The sequence below is a fragment of the Ranitomeya variabilis genome, chromosome 8, assembly GCF_051348905.1.
Source record: "Ranitomeya variabilis isolate aRanVar5 chromosome 8, aRanVar5.hap1, whole genome shotgun sequence".
NCBI lineage: Eukaryota > Metazoa > Chordata > Amphibia > Anura > Dendrobatidae > Ranitomeya > Ranitomeya variabilis.
The window spans coordinates 115,875,999-115,902,553 of record NC_135239.1 but is presented as its reverse complement, the minus strand read 5'-3'; the positions used below and the strand labels follow the sequence as shown (position 1 = coordinate 115,902,553).

The 26,555-nt window shown below is 41.9% G+C and overlaps 1 protein-coding gene across 2 annotated transcripts in view; it reads left to right on the top strand.

Annotated features, from left to right (window-relative positions):
- Positions 1 to 26,555, top strand: part of SLC25A38 (solute carrier family 25 member 38) — a 210,246-nt gene that overhangs the window by 147,985 nt on the left and 35,706 nt on the right. For both annotated transcript variants that reach the window (XM_077278915.1, XM_077278914.1), the window contains one exon: positions 25,190 to 25,356. In XM_077278915.1, the coding sequence (XP_077135030.1) occupies positions 25,190 to 25,356 (167 nt within the window). The remainder of the gene's footprint in view (positions 1 to 25,189; positions 25,357 to 26,555) is intronic.

Below are 26,555 nucleotides of genomic sequence, written 5' to 3'. Positions count from 1 at the left end.
AGATACGATAGATAGATACGATAGATAGATACGATAGATAGATACGATAGATAGATAGATACGATAGATAGATAGATACGATAGATAGATACGATAGATAGATACGATAGATAGATACGATAGATAGATACGATAGATAGATACGATAGATACGATACGATAGATAGATACGATAGATAGATACGATAGATACGATACGATAGATAGATACGATAGATAGATACGATAGATAGATAGATACGATAGATAGATAGATACGATAGATAGATAGATACGATAGATAGATAGATACGATAGATAGATAGATACGATAGATAGATAGATACGATAGATAGATAGATACGATAGATAGGATAGATAGATACGATAGATAGATACGATAGATAGGATAGATAGATAGGATAGATAGATACGATAGATAGATACGATAGATAGATACGATAGATAGGATAGATAGATACGATAGATAGATACGATAGGATAGATAGATACGATAGATAGATACGATAGATAGATACGATAGATAGATACGATAGATAGATACGATAGATAGATACGATAGATAGATACGATAGATAGATACGATAGATAGATAGATACGATAGATAGATAGATACGATAGATAGATACGATAGATAGATACGATAGATAGATACGATAGATACGATACGATAGATAGATACGATAGATAGATACGATAGATAGATACGATAGATAGATAGATACGATAGATAGATAGATAGATGCGATAGATAGATACGATAGATAGATACGATAGATAGATAGATACGATAGATAGATACGATAGATAGATACGATAGATAGATACGATAGATAGATACGATAGATACGATAGATACGATACGATAGATAGATACGATAGATAGATACGATAGATAGATATGATAGATACGATACGATAGATAGATACGATAGATAGATACGATAGATAGATAGATACGATAGATAGATAGATACGATAGATAGATAGATACGATAGATAGATAGATACGATAGATAGATAGATACGATAGATAGATAGATACGATAGATAGATAGATACGATAGATAGATACGATAGATAGATACGATAGATAGATACGATAGATAGATACGATAGATAGATACGATACGATAGATAGATACGATAGATAGATACGATAGATAGATACGATAGATACGATAGATAGATACGATAGATAGATACGATAGATAGATACGATAGATAGATAGATATGATAGATAGATAGATACGATAGATAGATACGATAGATAGATACGATAGATAGATACGATAGATAGATACGATAGATAGATACGATAGATAGATACGATAGATAGATACGATACGATAGATACGATACGATAGATAGATACGATAGATAGATACGATAGATACGATACGATAGATAGATACGATAGATAGATACGATAGATAGATACGATAGATAGATACGATAGATAGATAGATACGATAGATAGATAGATACGATAGATAGATAGATACGATAGATAGATAGATACGATAGATAGATAGATACGATAGATAGGATAGATAGATACGATAGATAGATACGATAGATAGATACGATAGATAGATACGATAGATAGATACGATAGATAGATAGATATGATAGATAGATAGATACGATAGATAGATACGATAGATAGATACGATAGATAGATACGATAGATAGATACGATAGATAGATACGATAGATAGATACGATAGATAGGATAGATAGATAGGATAGATAGATAGGATAGATAGATAGGATAGATAGATAGGATAGATAGATAGATAGATAGATACGATAGATAGATAGATAGATACGATAGATACGATAGATACGATAGATACGATAGATAGATAGATACGATAGATAGATACGATAGATAGATACGATAGATAGATACGATAGATAGATACGATAGATAGATACGATAGATAGATAGATACGATAGATCGATAAATAGATAGATACGATACATCGATAGATAGATAGATAGATACGATAGATAGATACGATAGATAGATACGATAGATAGATACGATAGATAGATACGATAGATAGATACGATAGATAGATACGATAGATACGATAGATACGATAGATAGATAGATACGATAGATACGATAGATAGATAGATACGATAGATAGATACGATAGATAGATACGATAGATAGATAGATACGATAGATAGATACGATAGATAGATACGATAGATAGATACGATAGATAGATACGATAGATAGATACGATAGATAGATACGATAGATAGATACGATAGATAGATATGATAGATACAATAGATGGATACAGTCGATGGATAGATAGACGGATACGATAGATAAAAAAGATATCTATCTATCGTATCTATTATCTATTTTCTATCAATATATCTATCGATATATCTATATATAGATATATTTATAGATAGATATATCGGTAGATATTAGATAGATATATCAATAGATACCATAGATAAATACGATAGATAGATCCATAGATAGATATGATAGATGGATACGATAGACAGATATGATAGATATGTATCGTATCTATCTATTGTATCCATCTAACGTATCTATCTATCTATCTAGCTGTGTGTGTATATTCTTCAATGGAGTATGTAAATGAAGAGGTTGGACAAGAAATGACATCACAATTCTTTTTTTTTTTGTATATCTTTGGTATATCTTTATTGAGCTTACAAAAACACACACAAATCCGCATGAAAAAAAAACGCATAAAAAAAACGCTTCAAACGCGTAAAAAACGTAGGTGACCTGCCAGTGACCTCAGGTGCAGATTTTACCTGCGTCAAATCCTGATGCAATTCTGAACGTGGAAACATACCCTTAGTATAACAAGCCTCATACAGTAACCGTGGCATGTTATGTTGTGTTGTATTTAGAAATTTCATAATAAGCAACTTATTAGGCAAATAAAGGGAAACATGGCAAACATATACAAGCTAAATGGTTTAAAATTTCTTTATAATAAAAATTATATATCTGTAAGGAAGGAATATAGTTGCTAGATTAAAGAATGGCAGACCATTCGGGATATTAAAACAGCTTAACCCAGCTTAGGCTACTTTCACACTAGCGTTGTTGGCTGTACGTCTCAATGCATCATTTAGGAGAAAAAACGCATCCTGCAAAGTTGTCCGCAGGATACATTTTTTCCCCATAGATTTACATTAGCGACGCATTGCGACGTATGGCCTCACGTCGCAACCGACGTGTTTTGGCGGACCGTTGGCACAAAAAACGTTACATGTAACTTTTTTTGCGCGTCGTGTCCGCCATTTTCGACTGCGCGTGTGCGGCCGAAACTCCGTCCCCTCCTCCCCGGACCTTACAATGGAGCAGCGGAAGCGTCGTAAGACTGCTTCCGCTGCCTACGTCGGGCATCACTTTCACAATGCACGTCGGGCCGACGCATAGCGACGGCCCCGTGCCGACGCTAGTGTGAAAGAAGCCTTAGGATCTTAAGAAAATACAAGTACATTTCAATGAATTCAATGAAATTGCCTTTATTAAAATATTAAATGGCAAACGGTAGCACTATTTAAATATGCCTGTACTTGAAAAAATAGAGCGACAGCGGGCCAAAAGAAGTACATATATATATATCATCTGAAAACATGTATGCACATCAAAAATAAAGTACATATAAATGTGTGTGTATCCAATAACCATAATGTGCATACTCGTATGTACATTATGCCCATTAATTGCTCAGAAAGGTGCCCTTCATGTGTGCAACATGTTAAAAAGAGGAGGGATTGTTAAAAACAATATATCAATAAATACCAAATATGTGTCACGCCCCCTGAGGAAGAATAGACTACCGAAACGTACGTCGGGGACCTGAGTGCCGGGACACACGCTATACATCATGACGGGTGCTGCTTCTCACCGCTCACGCGACCAATCACAAGCCGCGACGTCATCGAAGGTCCTTCACTCCCTGCATTCTTAGGAACGGAGGCACTGCTAAGGTCCAGGGTCCGCCGGAGGGGTGAGTATATCAATATTTTTTATTATTTATTTTTTACATGAATATGGATCCCAGGGCCTGAAGGAGAGTCTCCTCTCCTCCAGACCCTGGGAACCATACGCACCGCACACTTCCGATTCCGATTTCCGATATCGCAAAAATATCGGAACTCGGTATCGGAATTTCGATACAGCAAATATCGGCCGATACCCGATATTTGCAGTATCGGAATGCTCAACACTAGTAATGAGTGATTAAATATAAATCCAATTAGTGCAAAAAATGACAATTTCATAGTGGGGAAAAATTAAGGACAAAAAAGTGAAATAAATGTTAAAACGTACACAATGAAGAGCAACCAGGAGTGCAATAGAAGGAGAATGTACCTTTTAGGGTATGTGCACACGTTCAGGATTTCTTGCAGAAATTTCCTGACAAAAACCAGACATGTGCCAGAAATCCGCATGTGTTTTTGCACAGTTTTTACCCGGTTTTTTAGCGTTTTTTGCGCATTTTTTTTTTAGTGTTTTTTCCCAATGCATTAAATAGCGGGAAAAACGCGAAAAATCTGCAAAATTCATGAAAATGCTGCTTTTTTACCGCGATGTGTTTTTTCGCAGAAAAAAACGCATCATGTGCACAGAAATTGCGGAATGTATTCTAAATGATAGGATGCATATGTATGCGTTTTTTATGCGTTTTTATCACGAAAAACGTGAAAAAAATGCGAAAATTCCTGAACGTGTGCACATACCCTTTAATGCCTGCCGATTCAAGTACAGCGCACCTTTAGTTTTGGCTAAGGAGCCTTATTCATGAATTCACCATGAATTAGTCACCTTAGCCAAAATGCGTTGGTCAGAGTGCCGCTGGTGATTACATCTGTTTTTGAATTTTATTCATTTTTCATAATGAAGTTTTTTCTGAATTTTACCACATGTGCCTCGCTGGATTTCCAATCCCTTTCATATTGAAGACCAAGACAATGACGCCCATCGGGCCCGAACGCCCTGTAGGTGATTATTATAAAAGGTCTTTTTCATGTTTTGCCTTCCGGATTAGGGGCATATATAGAATGCTGAATTGATTCAAGTGAAAAGTGGAGGAGCTTAGCACGCTGAGGCGTAGGGTTACAGGGGGCTCAACCGGTGGGTACCGTATCTCCAGCTGGTGCAGCATTGCAGATATATGTAAATAAAATAGTTTTGTTTTCTTTTATTTCACTTACCTCTGGATGTGCTGCTTTATCCGTTCCTTGTGCTACATAGAATACTGTATGTTAGGGCTGAAAGATACTGGCCTTACCACATATGGGACAAACCCGGTGACAGGTTCCCTTCAATCAGCTCATACATGCTTTCGGGGAGTGTTTGCACTGTCAGACTTGCTTTTGCAATCACTTGTGTGCTTTGGGATTTTATGCCCGATTCAAGCACCAATTGTAGAGGATTGACGCTCACAGGTAGACCGCACTGGAGTTTACACAGACAATCTGGTTCATGTGTCCAAATAGTGAAATTTATTGATTTGAAAAACTTCCACAGCTTTTCTGGCACACACATGGTAGCATAACACAATGCTTTTTCAAAAACGGTAAAGCATATAAAGTCTCACCCAGACAGCAGCACAAATCCTTGTTTACAGCCAAAAAGAAAAGCAATACTATAGCAGTGAGCACATTTAAAATAATTGTAATTTTATTAGAAGAACAATATAAGTACAAAACCATTAAAAAACACTAACAGTAATAGGCACTTAGCGACATACTGGATACAGCAAACAAAATGGGTAAGGCTATGTGCACACGATGCTGAATTAGTGCCGATCCGCAGTGGATTTTTCCGCGCAGAAACGCTGCACTTCCACAGTGATTTACAGTACAATGTAAATCAATTGAAAAAAAAAAAGCTAATGGTGTGGAAAAATCCGCATGAAAACCACTGCGGATCAAACGTAGCACGCTGCTACTTTTGTGCGGACCTGCAGCGTTTCTGACCCCTTCCATTATAGAAATCCGCAGGGCTAAAAAACCCAGAAAATCCGCATCAATTCCGCAACAAAAATGCACAAACTCCGCGGCAAATCCACACCTGCGTTTTCTGCCAGGGGATGCAGATTTTGTGGGGAAAATTCTGCACCCCAATCCGCAACGTGTGCACATAGCCTAAAATGCTCTAAAGTAATAATCGCATATATGGTGTGACATAGACAGACAATTAGTGGCTGTGTACACTGATGTAATCTAAAAAAATAGGAATCCGGGCCAATGAAAAATTTGTCATGTAATGTATCAAAAGAAGATGTGTGGGTAAAATAACCAAATAAGTAGCCTGAAAAAAGGTCAATGGATACAAAAATGAACCCATATAAGCAGACAACATCAATAGAAGAAAAAGCCAAATAGGCAGTCCCAAAATATTAGAATCAAATAAATTAAAGCATAGCCTAAATATCAGTGAAAGACCGCAATGAATATACCGTCTAAGTAGAAGCATAGCCTGAATATCAGCAAGGACAAGACCCCATGCTTATTGCTGCATGTTGCAGCTTCATAAGGGAATGTGTGAAAGAGATCAAATAGAGGAGTATTATATAAGATGTAAAATTTAATAATGGGTAGTTTATGGCACTCGAGGAAAGGAAAGTGTCCATCCTTGCAGTAAGCATATCCGGCATCATGATGCGTGCACATGCCTAAGAAAAATATAGTCAAGTGAGGGCAACCTCCTTGTCAGTAAAACATTCGGTACTGCGCATGCGCGAATCGTCAATTACCGCGCGTGCATACAGCCATAACAATGAATCGGCATGTTGTATTGCGAAGTGCAATAGCCATGCGCACATACAGGGGTTGGACAAAATAACGGAAACACCTGGAAACATCAACAAAAGTTAGTTTAATATGGTGTAGGTCCACCTTTTGCGGCGATTACAGCCTCAATTCTCCGAGGTATGGATTCATACAAGGTGTGAATTGTTTCCAAAGGAATTTTACCCCATTCTGCAGATAAAACACCCTCCAGTACTTTGAGCGACGATGGTGGCGGAAATCGACGTCTAACTTGAATCTCTATAATCGACCATAAATGCTCAATAACATTGAGGTCTGGGGGTTGTGGGGGCCAGATGAGATGCTCAACTTCATTAGAATGTTCCTCGTGCCATGCTTTAACGATTCTAGCTGTATGAATTGGTGCATTATCCTGAAAGATGGCGTTCCCCTCCGGGAACAGTGCTTGAACCATTGGATGCACTTGGTGGTCACCCAAAATGCCTAAATAATCTCGGCTGTTAATTCTTCCATGAAGGGATATCATTGGCCCGGCGGATCTCCACAAAATAGCACTTCAGATCATCACAGAACCTCCGCCATGTTTTACGATTGGGAGAAGGCAGTCTGGATGGAATGCTTCTTTCAGCTGTTTCCAAATGTGCACTCGGCCGGAGGTCGAAAATAGGGTAAACGATGATTCGTCTGAGAATATCACATGTTTCCACTGCTCGAGGGACCAATTCTGGAGGTTTCTACACCACTCTAAACTCTTGGAAACATTTGTCATTGAGAGCAGCGCAGCGGATTTTTAATTGCAGCTCTTCCGTGGAATCCAGATTTGTGCAGCTCCCGACTAACAGTTTTCGTGGAAACTGGGTTCTGTAGGTGTTCATTGAGCTCAGCAGTGATTTTCGGAGCCGTTGTCTTGCGAACCTCTCTCACAATTCGCTTTAGAGTCCGACGGTCTCTCTGTCAACTTTGACTTTCGGCCGGACCTGTGCTTTGTTGCAGACGTTTTTCCTTCTCTTTCAAACGCAGTCATTACTTTGGAGACAATACCTCTTGACACACCAAGCATTCGGGCACTTTCTGTTACACTAGCGCCTGCCATACGAGCACCAACAATTTGGCGTCTTTGAAAATCCGAAAGGTCTGCCATTGGTATCAGGTTCTCATCAATGTTCTTACAATTATACAAAACAAACAGTTAATTTACATACACATATAACATAACACAAATCAACTACAAAATATTACCATATGTCACGGTTTGCATGTTTATCACATGTTCAAAGATTATGATGCCAAAACGTTGGGTGTTTCCATTATTTTGTCAAACCCCTGTAGATATGCCCTGTGCGAGCCTGCTGGTGAACCTGGATAAGATACAAGTGCAAGTATAGTCAATCCATACATAAACTGTGTAATATGATAAAATACGTATAGTAAAGAAACAGTATGCAAATATATAAAAGAACTATCCATTGTGTGTGTGTCTTGACAGAAGAGTATGCACATACACAAATATTACTCGTTTAAAGTTACCAGTGAAAAATAACATGTACCCATGTGAATGGTGACTCATAAGTAATTGCAAAATAAGGTGAAAACTGAGTCAAGAAATACCAAAAAATATACAAAATTTTATTGAAAAGACAAATTTTGGGCAAATGATTGTAAGCAATAATTACATGGGTTTCTTATTTAAAAAATCAGTGATAAAATTCATAGGTGTAGAAATAGGCCGAAGATAACGTCAGGAAATATGTAAAGGAAATTGCAAACAAAGATAATAAGAGTGCAGATATAAAGTTTACCATATGATGGATGCATGTGCTTGAGAATATATGTAACAAGCATAAAATGCAAAAAAAAATCCATTCAAGTCACAGCACCATCAGTATACTGGTCACTGAATGACTGTGTGACTATCATTTTTGTGTTAACATGATATCAATAAAGTGGGGAATAATTACCCATTAGTGTTGGAGTCCCCCCTGGACCTCAGCCTTATACCCCGACGCGCGTTTCGCGTACTGATAGCGTGGTTTCCTCAGTGGGTGTGGCCTAACTACGATCTCAGTGCTGTGATTATAGTGAGCCGTTCCGGTCATATGACCGCTTGGCCGCCAATCTGATGTAAACAAGTGCGCTTGCATCCGCAGCACGTCCAGTAGTCATGCCAACCCACATTGCGGAGTGGATGTCCCAGTCTCGGTCACGTGAGTGAGCCGGCGCCTAACTACACACCACGCTGACACAAGCAGGGCGTCAATCCGGAGGTAAGAAGGAAAAAGCATCGGACACGCTGCATGAAATGTGCGATTTGATACGATATGCCAGCAAAGGGTGGCGATAACAAAATATAATGAAAGTGCACATAAATAGTAGAAAAAGGAAAAGTTGCTCATGGAACAGACTGTGTGTGTAAAAAAGTGAAAAAAGTGCTTAGTGTAAATTAAGAAAATTAAATTATTACAAATATATATATATGGTGACAAAAGATGTTAAAAGTAATCATATATATTAGAAAAGTGTAATCCACCCATGAATAAGACATAAAGAAATGTACAATAACGTATGATAAAAATCGAATAACAAACACATAAAAGAGGGTTGAACAAGGGGACAAAATGTTGGGCAACAATATCCAATCTAATATATATGGTGAATATAGTTACATTAAAGTCCCTCCTATTTAATAAGACATTTGGAGCCAATGAGACATTTGGAGCCTATTTGACATGAAGAAAGGCTAAAATTCTTCACATTATCATTTCATAATTAGATACAATTACCTCATTCATTGTTCTCCTCGATAAGTGCCCCATATAGTAATCCAACGGTTCTATTAACATACCAATAAATTCAAAATGTTCCCACATATACAGAACAATCCAAATTATTGAAGATGATGTAGAATTGGAAAATCACGAGAAATTACTTTTTTGGGCCCGAGATTTTCTTCTATTCTTCCACAATGGTGCTTGTCTCCATATATGTAAAAAAATGAGTCCCACATATGTATGATGATCCAATCCTCCCGCCATGTGGATATAATAATAATAATCTTTATTTATATAGCGCCAACATATTCCGCAGCACTTTACAATTAAGTGGGGACATATGCAGACAAATTCAATACAAGTTAAGACAATTTAAACAGTGACATTAGGAGTGAGGTCCCTGCTCGCAAGCTTACAATCTACAAGGAAATGGGGGGACACAATAGGTGAAAACTGCTTGTTATTTCAGGTCTGGCAATTATAATAAATAGGGATTTTCATATAAAGCTGCATGATCCGGTCATCGGTCCGTGTGTTTAAGTGCAATAGTCAAGTATCAAGTGCAGTTATCATGTGCACGGAGGGTGTGAAGACAGATGAATAGTAGGGTGCAGATTTAGAATAATATTTGGAAGGAGGGAACAGGGCAAAGTTAGTTTACTGAGTAGTTGATGTGGTAGGCTTGTTTGAAGAGATGGGTTTTTAGAGCGCGCTTGAATAGGTCGGGGCTAGGAAACAGTCTGATCGTCTGGGGAAGTGCATTCCAGAGAGCTGGCGCAGCACGAGAGAAGTCTTGTAGACGGAGGTGCGAGGTTCGGATTACGGGGGATGTTAGCCTTAAGGTACCTTCACACGAAACGACATTATAACGATATCGCTAGCAATCCGTGACGTTGCAGCGTCCTCGCTAGCGATATCGTTTCGTTTGACACGCAGCAGCGATCAGGATCCTGCTGTGATGTCGCTGGTCGCTGAATAAAGTCCAGAACTTTATTTGGTCGTCCGATCGCTGTGTATCGTTGTGTTTGAAAGCAAAAGCAACGATACCAGCGATATTTTACACTGGTAACCAGGGTAAACATCGGGTTACTAAGCGCAGGGCCGCGCTTAGTTACCCGATGTTTACCCTGGTTACTAGCGTAAAATGTAAAAAAAACAAACAGCACATACTCACATTGCGTCCCCTGCAGTCTGCTTCCTCCTCTGACTCAGCGCCGCAAAGTGAAAGTGAAAGCAGCACAGCGGTGACGTCACCGCTCTGCTCTCACTGTACGGCGCTCAGTCAGTCAGGAAGTGGACGCAGGGGGACGTGAATGTAAGTATGTGCTGTTTGTTTTTTTTAGATTTTACGCTGGTAACCAGGGTAAACATCGGGTTACTAAGCGCGGCCCTGCGCTTAGTTACCCGATGTTTACCCTGGTTACCAGGGGACCTCGGCATAGTTGATCGCTGGAGAGCGGTCTGTGTGACAGCTCTCCAGCGACCAAACAGCGACGCTGCAGCGATCGACATCGTTGTCGCTATCGCTGCAGCGTCGCTTCGTGTGAAGGTACCTTTAGGTCATTTGTAGAACGGAGGGCACTTGTAGGGCGATAGACAGAGATGAGAGAGGAGATATAAGGTGGTGCAGAACTGTGGAGGGCTTTGTGGGTGAGAGAGATGAGTTTATACTGGACCCTGTAGCGAATGGGTAGCCAGTGTAATGACTGGCACAAGATGGAGGCATCGGTGAAGCGGTTAGACAGAAATATGACCCTGGCTGCATTTTATGCATTTTATTGCTTTTATTCCAATTGATTTTATATAATTATTATGCAATATCCTGTCTTTCTTACCTTTTTTTACCAATAGAGAGGCGGGAAATTTATAAGTCATTAGCGCTTTTATGGATAATATACATAAAAGCCACCTTCACAGAATGCAGCCTTAGTGCTGCTGCAGGTGGCTATTTTACTTTAATAGGCCAGGGGGGGGGGGGGGGATGTGACAGGTTCCCTTTAAAAGAACTATTGGATTACTACATGGGGCAATTATAGAGGAAATAGAGGAATAGAGTAAATGAATGAGGTAATTATATCCCATTATGAAGGGACAATGTGAGGAATTTGGGCCACTTTTTCTTCATCTCAAATAGGTTCCAAATGTCTCATTAAATAGGAGGAATTTGATGTAACTATATTCACCATATATACACTGCTCAAAAAGATAAAGGGAACACTAAAATCCCACATCCTAGATATCGCTGAATTAAATATTCCAGTTACAAATCTTTGATCATTACCTAGTGGAATGCATTGAGAAGAATAAAAAATAAAAATTATCAATGTAAATCAAAATTAATATCCCATGGAGGTCTAGATTTGGAATGATACAAGATAGTAAATCCAGCACTCAACTTATGTATATTTTGCAGCAAGGTTTATTGCAGTATGTACTCAAAATCACAGGCTGATCCAACTTCAGTGGAAATGCCTCACGACAAGGAAATGATGCTCAGTAGTGTGTGTGGCCACCAAGTGCCTGCGTGACCTCCCTACAACACCTGGGCATGCTCCTGATGAGGCGGCGGATGGTCTCCTGAGTAGTGATGAGCAAGTGTGCTCGTTGCTCGAGTGACCTCCGAGTATTTATGACTGCTCGGAGATTGTTTTCATCACAGCAGCTGAATGATTTACGGCTACTAGACAGCTTGATTACATGTGGGGATTCCCCAGCAACCAGGCAACCCCCACATGTACTCAGCCTGGCTAGTAGCTGTAAATCATTCAGCTGCCACGATGAAAACTAAATCTCCAAGCTGTTGGTGGATGGTGTGAGACATGATGTCCCAGATGTGTTCAATCGTATTCAGGTCTGGGGAGCGGGCGGACCAGTCCATAGCTTCAATGCCTTCACCTTGCAGGAACTGCCGACACACTCCAACCACATGAGGTCTGGCATTGTCCTGAATTAGGAGGAACCCATGGCCAACCGTACCAGCATATGGTCTCACAATGGGTCTGAGGATCTAATCTCAGTACCTAATGGCAGTCAGGCTACCTCTGGCGAGCACATGGAGGGCTGTGCAGCCCTCCAAAGAAATGCCACCCCACACCATTACTGACCCACTGCCAAACCGGTCATTCTGAAGGATGTTGCAGGCAGCAGATCGCTCTCCACGGCGTCTCCAGATTCTGTTACGTGCTCAGTGTGCTGCTTTCATCTGTGAAGAGCACAGGGTGCCAGTGGCGAATTTGCCAATCCTGGTGTTCTGTGGCAAATGCCAAGCGTCCTGCACGGTGTTGGGCTGTGAGCACAACCCCCATCTGTGGGTATCGGGCACGCAGACCATCCTCATGGAGTCGGTTTCTAACCGTTTCGTCAGACACATGCACATTTGTGGCCTGCTGGAGGTAATTTTGCCGGCTTCTGGCAGTGCTCCTCCTGTTCTTCCTTGCGCAAAGGTTGAGATAGTGGTCCTGCTGCTGGGTTGTTGCCCTCCTAGGGCCCCCTCCACATCTCCTGGTCTACTGGACTGTCTTGGTAGCTCCTCTGGACACTACGCTGACAGACACCGCAAACTTCCTTGCCACAGCTCAGTGATGTGCCATCCTGGATGAGCTGCACTATCTGAGCCACTTGTGTGGGTTGTAGAGTCCGTCTCATGCTACCACGAGTGTAAATGCACAACCAACATTCAAAAGTGACCAAAACATCAGCCAAAAAGCATTGGTACTGAGATGTGGTCTTTGGTCCCCACCTGCAGAACCACTCCTTTGAGTGTGTCTTGATAATTGCCAATAATTTCCATCTGTTGTCTATTCCATTTGCACAACAGCATGTGAAATTGATTGTCAAACAGTGTTGCTCCCTAAGTGGACAGTTTGATTTCACAGAAGTTTTCTCAAATTTTTGATATTTTTTTTATAAATAAACACAAAACATATCGACCTAAATTTATCATTATCATAAAGTATAATGTATCATGAAAAAACAGTCTCAAAATCACTGGGATTTGTTGAAGCGTTCCAGAGTTATTACTACTTAAAGTGACACTGGTCAGATTTTAAAACTTTGGCTCCGTCACTAAGGGGTTAAAGTGACTTCTTGTGAAGTAATTACCAATAATTACATGGGTTTCATATTTAAAAATCAGTGATAAATCCATAGTTGTAGAAATAGGCCGAAGATAAGGTCAGGAATATATAAAGGAAATTGCAAACAAAGATAATAAGAGTGCAGATATAAAGTTTAACATATGATGGATGCATGTGCTTGTTTGAGAATATATGTAACAAGCATAAAATGCAAAAAAAATTCCATTCAAGTCACAGCACCATCAGCATCAGTATACTGGTCACTGAATGATTGTGTGCCTATCATTCCTGCGTTAACATGATATCAATAAAGTGGGGAATAATTACAAATCAGTGTTGGAGTCCCCCCTGGACCTCGGCCTTATACTCCGACGCGCGTTTCGCGTACTGATAGCGTCGTTTCCTCAGGGGGCGTGGCCTAAGTACGATCTCAGTGCTGTGATTATAGTGAGCTGTTCCGGTCATATGACCGCTTGGCCACCAATCAGTGATGTACACAAGTGCGCTTGTGCCCGCAGCACAATAATAAACACATAAAAGAGGGTTAAACAAGGGGACAAAATATTGGGCAACAATATCCAATCTAATACACTGCTCAAAATAATAAAGGGAACACTTGAAAGACCAATCTTCATACTAAGTTGGGATATTTCTCTTAGTGAATCCTCCCCTTGTGTGGACTGCTATATTTGCTAGTCTGGAAACTTGGATACTAAACATCTATCAATTAATCTTTCTTCCTCTGAGCACAAAGGTGAGACACTGCCCTCTATTTCTGTGCATTTTCGATCACAACATCACACCAAACCTAATGACATGCGAATTGTGGGATTACAAAGGTTTTATACCAGCATTAGGGATGGTATTTGCTGTTAAAAACTTTTACAGTTAGAATCTAGATGGATCTTCAATCTCAATTTTGTTTCACCATTTGTCCTGAATGAGGATTTGTTTTTCACTGACTTATTAGGTTGATTTCTACCTTTTCACCATCAAGTCCTTGGTTATCACTTTTCACTTGACACCCCTCCCTCTTTTTCTTTTCATATGTTATAGTTTTCTATTTGTTTTCAGATAGGTTTGATCATATCTGCCCCATTATTTACCAGCTTCTGCTTTAGGCAAGTATATTCTCCTACCATTGCATCGGTACACATGGAACCTTGGAATCAAGTCTACATAATTAAAGACAACCACACAGATGTGATCTTTTATACTATGTACATGTAGAGTATTTTTTATGCACATTTTGTTTCTCCCGGGAGCATCAAGCAGTCTTTCAGTCTCTCTCTTCCTCTGACTTGTAGACTCCATCATAGTCTTTTTATAGCAAGTTTATCTGCTTCTTAAGTTCAATTTTGATATTGTTAATACTTTACCAGGATATTTGTGCATATTGATTTTGCACCTGTTTTCTTGGAGCATTATGTTGTTTCTCAGTCATGTAAACTTTCACTTGGAACTCCATTGAAGCCCTCCTATAATATTATATTTGTATCTTAATTTTATTTTTTATATAGTTTTTATTTACTTATACTTACCAGGACAGTCTATTATGTCAGTTATTTATTATGACAGTTCATTTATTATCTCTGTTATACTTATTCATGTTTTTTCGTCAATTTTCACCATACTTACCCTTATCTATGTCTGTATACAGTGATGGCTCCTTCACTTCTCCCTCTTTATGTCAGTCTGGCCTTACCATTGGGTCTTTTCTATCCTTCTACATGCGTATGTGTTTATATATAATAATTGCTTATGACACTTACCAGCTCCTGCATGTTTGCATGATTACATATTATTATTTATTATTATTTATTTATATAGCACCATTAACCCCCAAGGGTGGTTTGCACGTTAATGACCGGGCCAATTTTTACAATTCTGACCACTGTCCCTTTATGAGGTTATAACTCTGGAACGCTTCAGCGGATCCTGATGATTTTGACATTTTCTCGTGACATATTGTACTTCATGAGAGTGGTAAAATTTATTTGATATTACCTGCGTTTATTTGTGAAAAAAAAAAAGAAATTTGGCGAAAATTTTGAAACTTTCTCAATTTTCCAAATTTGAATTTTTATGCCCTTAACCCCTTCATGACCTTGGGATTTTCCATTTTTCCGTGTTCGTTTTTCGCTCCCCTCCTTCCCAGAGCCATAACTTTTTTTTATTTTTCCGTCAATTTGCCCATGCGAGGGCTTATTTTTTGCGGGACGAGTTGTACTTTTGAACGACATCATTGGTTTTACCATGTCGTGTACTAGAAAACAGGGAAAAAATTCCAAGTGCGGTGAAATTGCAAAAAAAGTGCAGTCCCACACTTGTTTTTTGTTTGGCTTTTTTGCTAGGTTCACTAAATGCTAAACTGACCTGCCATTATGATTCTCCAGGTCAGTACAAGTTCATAGACACCTAACATGACTAGGTTATGTCTCCATTTTTCATGATCTGGGGTCAGTTGAGGGCTTATTTTTTGCGTGCCGAGCTGGCTTTTTTAATGATACCATTTTGGTGCAGATACGTTCTTTTGATCGCCCGTTATTGCATTTTAATGCAATGTCGCAGCTACCAAAAAAAGGTAATTCTGGCGTTTCAAATGTTTTTCTCGCTACGCCGTTTAGCGATCAGGTTAATGCTTTTTTTTATTGATCGAGCGATTCTGAACGCGGCGATACCAAATATGTGTAGGTTTGATTTTTTTTTTTATTGATTTATTTTGATTGGGGCGAAAGGGGGGTGATTTAAACTTTTATTTTTTTTTTTTTTTTTTCACATTTTTTTTTACTTTTTTTTTTTTTTTTTACTTTTGCCACGCTTCAATAGCCTCCATGGGAGGCTAGAAGCTGGCACAACCTGATCGGCTCTGCTACATAGCAGCGATCATAAGATCGCTGCTATGCAGCAGAAATGCAGGTGTGCTATGAGCGCCGACCACAGGGTGGCGCTCACAGCTACCTGCGATCAGTAACCATAGAGGTCTCAAGGACCTCTATGGTTACAATGCAGAAGCATCGCTGACCCCCGATCATGTGACGGGGTCGGCGATGCGCTCATTCCCGGCCGGAAGCGCCGGTTAAATGCCGCTGTCTGCAGTTGACAGCGGCATTTAACTAGTTAATAGCGGCGGGTGAATCGCGATTTCACCCGCCGCTATTGCGGGCACATGTCAGCTGTCAAAACAGCTGACATGTCCCGGCTTTGATGCGGGCTCACCGCCGGAGCCCGCATCAAATCGGGGCTTCTGACCTCGGACGTACTATCCCGTGCGAGGTCAGAAAGGAGTTAAATCACAGTGATATGTCACACAAAATAGTTAATAAGTAACATTTCCCACATGTCTACATTACATCAGCACAATTTCGGAACCAAATTTTTTTTTTTGATAGGGAGTTATAAGGGTTAAAAGTTGACCAGCAATTTCTCATTTTACAACACCATTTTTTTTAGGGACCACATCACATTTGAAGTCATTTTGAGGGGTCTATGATATGATAGAAAATAACCAAGTGTGACAACATTCTAAAAACTGCATGCCTCAAGGTGCTCAAAACCACATTCAAGAAGTTTATTAACCCTTTCAGGTGTTTCACAGGGATTTTTGGAATGTTTAAAAAAACCCGAACATTTAATTTTTTTTCACAAAAAAAAGTACTTCAGCTCCAATTTGTTTTATTTTACCAAGGGTAACAGGAGAAAATGGACCCCAAAAGTTGTTGTACAATTTGTCCTGAGTACGCTGATACCCCATATGTGGGGGTAAACCACGTGGCACATAGCAGAGCTCAGAAGGGAAGGAGTGCCGTTTGACTTTTCAATGCTAAATTGACTGGAATTGAGATGGGACGCCATGTTGCGTTTGAAGAGCACCTGATGTGCCTAAACATTGAAACCCCCCACAAGTGACACAATTTTGGAAAGTCGACCCCCTAAGGAACTTATCTAGATGTGTTTTGAGAGCTTTGAACCCCCAAGTGTTTCACTACAGTTTATAACGCAGAGCCGTGAAAATAAAAAAGATTTTTTAGCCCCCAGATTTCTATTTTCCCAAGCGTAACAGGAGAAATTGGACCCCAAAAATTGTTGTCCAATTTGTCCTGAGTACACTAATACCCCATATGTGCGGGGGAACCACCGTGTGGGTGCATGGCAGAGCTCGGAAGGGAAGGAGTGCCGTTTGGAATGCAGACTTAGATGGAATGGTCTGCGGGCGTCACATTGCATTTGCAGAGCCTCTGATGTACCTAAACAGTAGAAACCCCCCACAAGTGACCCCATATTGGAAACTAGACCCCCCAAGGAACTTATCTAGATGTGTTGTGAGAACTTTGAACCCCCAAGTGTTTCACTACAGTTTATAACGCAGAGCCGTGAAAATAAAAAGTTTTTTTCCCACAAAAATGTTTTTTTTAGCCCCCCAAATTTTTATTTTCCCAAGGGTAACGAGAGAAATTGGACCCCAAAAGTTGTCCAATTTGTCCTGAGTACGCTGATACCCCATATGTTTGAATAAACCCCTGTTTGGGCGCATGGGAGAGCTGTGAAGGGAAGGAGCACTGTTTGGCTGTGTGCACACGATGCAGATTTACTGCGGATCCGCAGCGGATTCTTCCGCGCACAAACGCTGAAGATCCGCACTGTGATTTACAGTACCATGTAAATCAATGTCTGAAAAAAAAAGTTGTGCAGAAAAATCAGTGCGGAATTGCTGCGGATTTAAAAGAAGTGCATGTCACTTCTTTTGTGCGGATCTGCAGCGTTTCTGCACCCCTCCATGATAGAAATCCGCAGTGGCAAAAACTGCAGAAAATCCGCATCAATTCCGCGGCAAATCCGCACTCAAAATCCGCATAAAAACCGTGGCAAATCCGCAGCTGCGGATTCTGCCAGGAGATGCTGATTTTGTGCAGAAAATTCTGCACCACTTTTCCTACGTGTGCACATGGCCTTTTACTTTTTCAATGCAGAATTGGCTGGAATTGAGATCGGATGCCATGTCGCGTTTGGAGAGCCCTTGATGTGCCTAAACAGTGGAAGCCCACAATTCTAACTGAAACTCTAACCCAAACACACCCCTAACCCTAATCCCAACTCTAACCATAACCCTAACCACACCCCTAACTCCAACACACCCCTAACCCTAATCCCAAACATACCCCTAACCCTGACACACCCCTAACCCTAATCCCAACCGTAAATGTAGTAAAAACTCCTGATGTAGCCACTTACTTATGAGGCACTTGGAGTCACTTTGGACTCTGTCTGGCTTCTGTTCCAGCTGTCACCTTTTTGGGTGTCTTTTTAGCCCACAAGTGTGGTCGACCACAGTTCTGTGTATGCCTAAAAAGATGGATACCACCAGAACAGCCAACAAACTGATTCCAAACTGTCTCCATGTGCCTCATTAGAGTGTGTGGTTCATTCGGGGGGTTTCATCTGAATCTCATTTTTGAGAGATTTAGGGTATGTTTCCATGGTCAGTATTTGCTGCAGGTTGGACCCTGCTTACAGCCGCAGCTTCCAATCCGCAGCGGCCAGATGTTACAGCGTAGGGGATGTAATTTTATGAAATCCCATCTCCACTATGCGTTCAAAGACGCAGGCGGCAGATCTGTGCATACGCGCATGCAGCGCGTCTTAGTAGACCACGGCATGTCTATTTATCTTGCGGAGACGCTCAGTCTCCGCAAAATAAACAGCACTGTCCTATATATAGGATGCGGTAATTCCGCATGTGTTCAAGGAACATGCGGAATCACCACGCGTACAAAAGCTGGCAGCGCTTTGGACGGAGCCAGTATCTGCTGCGTCCAAAGCGCTGCCTTTACGGAACGTGGAAACATAACCTTACAGGAAATCCTGAGGTACGTGCTCAGTGCAACACCCGCTAATACCGTGGGGTACTCGGAACCGGGTCGAACGGTTCTTAAAGGGGTGGTGACGGCAGCGTTGACCCGGTCCGTAGCCGTGGGCGCGCAATTAAAGATGAAGAATGGCTAATGGGAATAAAGTTTATATAGGAAAGGGGGTTGTTCGTGATGCCACCCGTGGTATTCGGCCAGCAATAGCCGACGCTGCAGTTGAGATCCTCTGGGGCAGATGGGAACGCAGCAAAGTTGTTGCAGCTCTCCACGGGTAGAGCTATACACCAGGGCAGTTAAAGGGTGTATAGTACAGTTACTGACGGATGGTAGTAGTGCAGGGCAAATGACGCAGGAAAGAACTGAGAGGACACAGCAGGGTGCAGTCTTAAAATTTTGCTCACATTTCGAGTACGGTATCCAGCCGGGTGCTGTGTCCTCCGGGTTAGTGGTCCAGCCAGCTCTTCAGTAACATGGGGCACTTGTCCAGAACCCCCTTAGTATGTGCCTTTCCTGGCCGACTCACTGCGCTGGCTCTCGCCTCTCCTGCCCTGCACTTCACACCCAATGTCCCAAGCCGGTAGTCGCGGGTTCTGTCGGGTGACGTCTTCACTGTCCCCTTGACCCTCTGTGTCTACCGTTTCAGCGAAATAGATGTGCATGTGGCCATCGCACTTGCAGACACGACAGCCTCCGGGTTCCTAGCTGGGACTTGCAGTTCCTCCACTAGATCAGGGGCCGGTTCCCCTACTGTGACCTGGTCCCTCCACCCGGCGATGATCAGCGTGGATGCGGGTCCCACAGGTGGTTTCCACACTTCCCGTGCTCCTGGGACCCCCTTCGTTTATCCTGGGAGCTTCTCTCCCTTCTCTCGTCTGTTCTCTCTCTCGTCCTGGGACGAGCTCCTCACAGCTCCCGTCCCCAGCTCCAACTCTCTCACGTCTGCTCTTCTCTCCTCCTCCCCACAGACTGTCTAACTTACTAACTCTCCCCCTTGTCCACTTTCTCCACCCACACTCTCTACCTAATCCCTCCCTGTCCTAGAGAGGCCTAGTGATGGGTGCAATTGTTAGGGTTCTGTGCAATGTCCCCTCCTTACCAGAGAGTTGGGGCACCACACCTCTGGCTTAGATGCAATACCTCTGTGGCGACTGGACCCTCAGGGGCACCACATCAGCGTAGAACTCAAAAATGTGATCCCGGTTTTCTTCTGGAAGAGATTAAAAAAAATTATGTACCACCCCAAAATGTTACCAAACAAAAACCCTAACTTCTTAAAACCAGCCCCCACTCAGATCTTTCACTGTAAATATAGGTGGGTCCCACATTACTGGTAGAACAAATCCTCTGGAAAAGTGACACAGCTCCCGCCCCCTCAAATAATGTCCAGTGAAATATGTTCTCCCAAATGCCCCCTTTTTCTGTGCCCCACTGTGCCTAAACCACAGTAAGCAGCCACATGTTTGGCATTACTGTGGCAGGGAAAGCTCAATCAACAATTTATGGGGTGCGAGTTTCCATATGTGGTCACTTGTGGGGGGTTTATGCTGTTTAGGATCCTTGGGGGCCCAGCAAACCTGACATGGCATCTGTTACCTGTTTCAGCCAAATTTGTGTTAAAAAATTCAAATGGTGCTTCCGAGTCCTTCTGTTTGTCCAAACAAAGGTTTCAGACCACATGTGGGGTTTCACTGGGCACCAAATTTTGCTGTCCATTTTGTCATGCTGTGCCTTGTAAAAGTGAAAATGTTTTGCTAAAGCAACATTTTAGAGGTAAGATTTAAAGGGAACCTGTCACAAGGTTTTTTTTCCTTGTGATGTAAGGCCAGTACTTGTAAAGGCCAGGTGCCGGCACTCTTTGGCCTTTTCCTGCTCATGCGCACTGCAGTACTTTGCTCTGCCCTCAACAGGGCAAATAAAATTACGTCTGGGCAGGAGCGCAATGCTGGAGACTGCGTGGATGACGTAGGACAAGAAGGAGGACTGCATCGTAAGGAGAGAGGAGGCACTGGACTAAGGCTATCGATACCCATCGAATCGGACCGCCCTGTAGGCGAGTATAATAAAGGGTTATTTTCTTGTCTTGCAGGCCGGATTGGGGGCTTATATATAGCTTATATAATACATGTATTGGCCTTACCTCATATGGGAAGAACCTGACGACAGGTTACCTTTAATTTTTTTCATTCTACTTTGCAGGGTATCAAAGTTGTACTTTTGAAAATTGCGAATTTTTCCAAATTTTAGATAAAATTACGATATTTTCACAAATAAATGAAAACCTATAGACTTAAATATACCACTAAGGTAAAGTACATTGTGTCATGAAAAAATAATTTCAAAATCACTTACATTGTAGTATTCCAGAGTTATTCCCATGTAAAGTAAAACTGGTCAGAATTTTAAAAAGAAAAAAAAAAAAGTGGAGTTAAACGGAGTCTGTCACTTCCAATATTGTCATTTAAAGGAAACCTGTCAGGTCCCCCATGCCTTCCAATCCAGCAGCATTCAGCTGCATGTGATTACTCCCTCCCTAACCAGCTGTGTATACCATAATTATTTTAAAAAACATTTATATCCTACGCTTTTCCTATGCTAATGAAGGCTTTGACTAGTCGATGGGGCATAAGTTGCTCGAGACTAATCAGCCCTAGTTCCATGTTTTCACGCCCTGGTGGGTGTGATAACATAATTTCCACGAGCCGGCGTCATCGCCGGCTTATGCAAATCTAGCACATGCGCACTGCTCATTCTCATTCCGACAGCATCACAGAGTCTCTGAAGCCGGGTGCACTTTCTGGCTTCAGAGAAGCACAGTGGGCATTTACAGAAGTCATCTTCTGAATTTCCGGATATGCGCAGTGTGCACCTGGCTTCAGAGGCGCACTTCACATGACTGGAAGCCATCTTCTGAACTTCTGGACATGCGCAGTGCGCGCCTCCGAAGCTGAGAAGCGTACACCTGGCTTCAGAGGTGCACATCGCATGACTGGAATCAATCTTCTGAACTTCCTGACCTGACAGGTTCCCTTTAAGCTAGTCATTGTATTGACTCTGCTACGTTACTGCACCCCTGGTCACTTAGGACAAAAATTACTAGCATAGAATATATGGAGGGGACATCCAAAGGAACAAGGAGGACAGATCTTCATGATAGGCGTTTTCTGTGTGTGGTCAGAAGGCATTAAATAGATATTTATGTAAAGCTAACCTTGACCAAACTGCTATGCCCAGCTATCGCCCCATATCACTGCTCCCGTTTGTCTCCAAACTGCTTTAGCAGCATGTCCATGGTCAACTTTCCTCCCACCTCTCATCTAACTCTCTCCTTGACAACCTCCAATCTGACTTCTGCCCCCACCACTCCATCGAAACTGCCCTGACAAAAATTACTAGTGACTTAATCACAGCCAAAGCTAACACCGTTCTCCATCCTCCTCCTTCTCTACCTGTCCTCTGCTTTTGACAGAGTCAACCACTGCCTACTGCTACAGATTCTTTCTTCCCTCGGCATCAAAGGCCTTGCCCTGTTCTGGATTGCCTCATACCTTTCCGACCGCACATTTAGCGTTTCCCACTCCCACACTACCTCCTCATCCCGCCCTCTCTCTGTTGGAGTCCCTCAAGGCTCTGTCCTAGGGCCCCTACTTTTTTCCATCTATACCCTTGGCCTAGGACAACTCATAAAGTCCCATGGCTTCCAGTACCACCTATATGCAGACAACACTCTGATCTACCTATCTGGCTCAGATATCGCCTCTCTGCTGTCCAGAATCACGGAGTGTCTGTCAGCCATATCATCCTTCTTCAACTCTCGCTTCCTAAAACTCAATGTAGACAAAACCAAACTCATCATCTTTCCCCCATCTCGCGTATCCCCCCTACCTTCTCTATCTATTATGGTAGACGGCAATACGCTCTCTCCCGAACCTGAAATCCGCTGCCTTGGGGTACCTCTCGACTCTACCCTGTCCTTCAAACCGCCATTCAAACTTGCCACCTCCTGTTGCCTCCAACTCAAAAATATTGCCAGACTCCGTCCCCTTCCTCAGCCCACAATCTACCAAAACTCTTGTGCATACCCTCATTATCTCCCGCCTCGATTACTGCAACACCCTCCTCTGTGGCCTCCCTGCTAACTCCCTTGCACCACTCCAGTCTGTCTTCAACTCTGCTGCTTGACTAATCCACCTCTCTCCTCGCTACTCCCCTGCTTCTCCCCTCTGCAAATCCCTCCACTGGCTCCCAATTCCCCAACGAATCCAGTTCAAACTACTAACACTGATCTACAAATTCATCCACAATCTGTCCCCTCCCTATATCTCTGAAGTAATCTCCCACTATCTTCCCTCACGTAATCTTCAATCCACCCCAGACCTCCTACTCTCCTCCACACTTAGGCTACGTTCACATTTGCGTTGTTGGGCGCAGCGTCGGCTACGCGACGCAACCAACAATGCATGTACACAACGCAGCGTTTTGCGACGCATGCGTTGTCATAAGATCCTACAGATCGGGACTTTCGGCGCAGGGAAAGCGCTACAAGTAGCGTCCCCTGCGCCCTGTCTTGTGCGTCTATATGACGCATGCGTCGTAAAACGCAGTACAACGCATACCGGCGCATGTCCATGCGCCCCCCATATTAAAGATAGAGGCGCATCACGCATGCGTCGGTATGCGTCGACGACACTGCGCCCAACAACGCAAATGTGAGCGTAGCCTTATTCGTTCCTCACACAACTGCCTCCAAGATTTCTCCCGAATCTCCCCCATCCTCTGGAATTCCACGCCTCAACACGTCCCATTATCCACCACCCTCAGATCCTTCAGACAGAACCTGAAAACCCATCTCTTCAGGAAAGCCTAACAGCCTGCAATAACTATTCTGCCGCCTCACCAACCACCTGAGCTGCTGCCGCCTCACCAACCACCCGAGCTGCTGCCACCTCTCCAACCTGAGCTGCTGCCGCCTCACCAACCACCCGAGCTGCTGCCACCTCTCCAACCACCTGAGCTGCTGCTGCCTCACCAATCACCCGAGCTGCTGCTGCCGCCTCACCACCACCAGTGCTGCAGCACCCCGACCTCCTGTCTCTTCCCCATTATCCCGAAGAATGTAAGTCTGCAAGGACAGGGTCCTCTCCCCTCTGTACCAGTCCGTCATTGTAAATTTGTTTACTGTCAACGATATCTATAACCCTGTATGTAACCCCTTTTCTCATGTACAGCACCATGGAATTAATCGTGCTATATAAAAAAAATAATAATAGTAATAATAATAATCTGGCAGTCCACAACAAGTCCTCCGCACAGGTGTGACTGACATCCTAGGCAGTAAAGCCAGCCAGTGATCAACTTGGACATGGTAGACTTGGCGGAGTGGTAGCTGGATGACATAACAATGCTGCCTATAATGAAACAAATTACACAGTAAATTAGCATTCTATTAAAAATAATGTTCCTAGAGTGCTTCTTATATGTTGGATACAGAGCAATTAGGATTTATTTTACTTATGAACTATGGAGTAGTTGTTTCACTTATTCTACTTGGATATTTAATATTTGGAAATTACAAATAACTGCAAGTCACCTAAATTTACTTCATAGTAGAACAATCTGTGTGTTTTGTTTTTTTTATCTTGCTACATTCTGAACCTGAATTTTATGTGTTTTCCTCCAGATAATATTGAATCAACATACACCCCTATTATAAATTTCTCTTGTGGAATTATGGCTGGTATTCTGGCATCTGTAATCACTCAACCTGCTGATGTTGTCAAAACACATATGCAGCTTTCTCCAGAAAAGTACCGTTGGACTGGTGAGACTGCCCACTTTATTTATCAGGTATTAAACTTTTACTACAAATTAATAATACAATGAACTGTGTCAAGAAAGATCAAGTAGGTTTGATTATCTGACACTTTTTAAGCAATTTAATATGGAATTTTTAACGACTGAAATGAGAAAACAACTTGTAAATATTTAATCTTGTCTCGACTTGTGACATAACATGCGGGATATCAATGAATGAAGCCAGCTGAGGAGCTACAGTGAGTTTTTGATGCTGCATATTTTCGCTACACAAAAAAGTGCAACGTCTTACAGTTCCAGCAACGTGGTTGGGATTTGTAGAAATCTTATTCCCGCTGTACTTTTTTCAGGTTTTTTTTTTTTTTTTTTTTTTTTTTACACTGCGTAAACTGTCCTTTGTACTTGTTTGAAACATGTACCTTAAATTTCTCTTGTGGGTAGTATAAGATTTTTCTGCTGGTTTTCCTCACTGAATAGCACGAGATGTTGAAAATCCAAAGGTAAAAACGCATAAGCATTTTTAGAGCATTTTCTCTATGGAAACACGTTAAATTAGTATATAATGCACACATGACTATATCAATTTATTTCTGTCAAAGCCAAATATCTGGAAGTATAAAAAGCAGTTTTATTTAAAACATGACACACTTAAACGAGACAAAAATCACAGCGTAAAAAAAAAGTGTACTCAAAAACGCAATAAAAAAAGTAACCTCATTTAGTTAGGTGCAGACATACTGCAAAAATCTGCAATATCAAAATCTCACCAAATACTAATCGTTGGAAAGTAGCCTTATAAAGCAGACGTGCATGGTAACGGCAGCAATAGGAACTGAGCTTTGATTGCTGCTGTCAATTTCAAAAGGCGGCATAAAAGGCATACTGTACGATGGGTACTCCATTCCAGGTGCCCATTGTCCCCCTCCATACAATCACATGGAGCCTGTGATGCGGCTGCAGTGCAGTTTAGCACAACCTTCACCAGGGGGTGCTGGTGAGGGAAGAGAGGTTGCACACTAACAGCGTAGCACTGAGCAGCCGCACAGGTGTCACAGGTAACGAAAGAGAGGTCAGGCGAGTCAGAAACTGTCAGGAGCAGCAGAGGTCACAGCATGCACAAAGTCAGAGACAAGCCAGACGTCAGAGCCAAACGGGAGCACGGTATTCAAAACATGAGACGTAATATAAAGTCTGGGTACAATCCAGAAGTCAAAGCCGGTCGGGGAACAAGG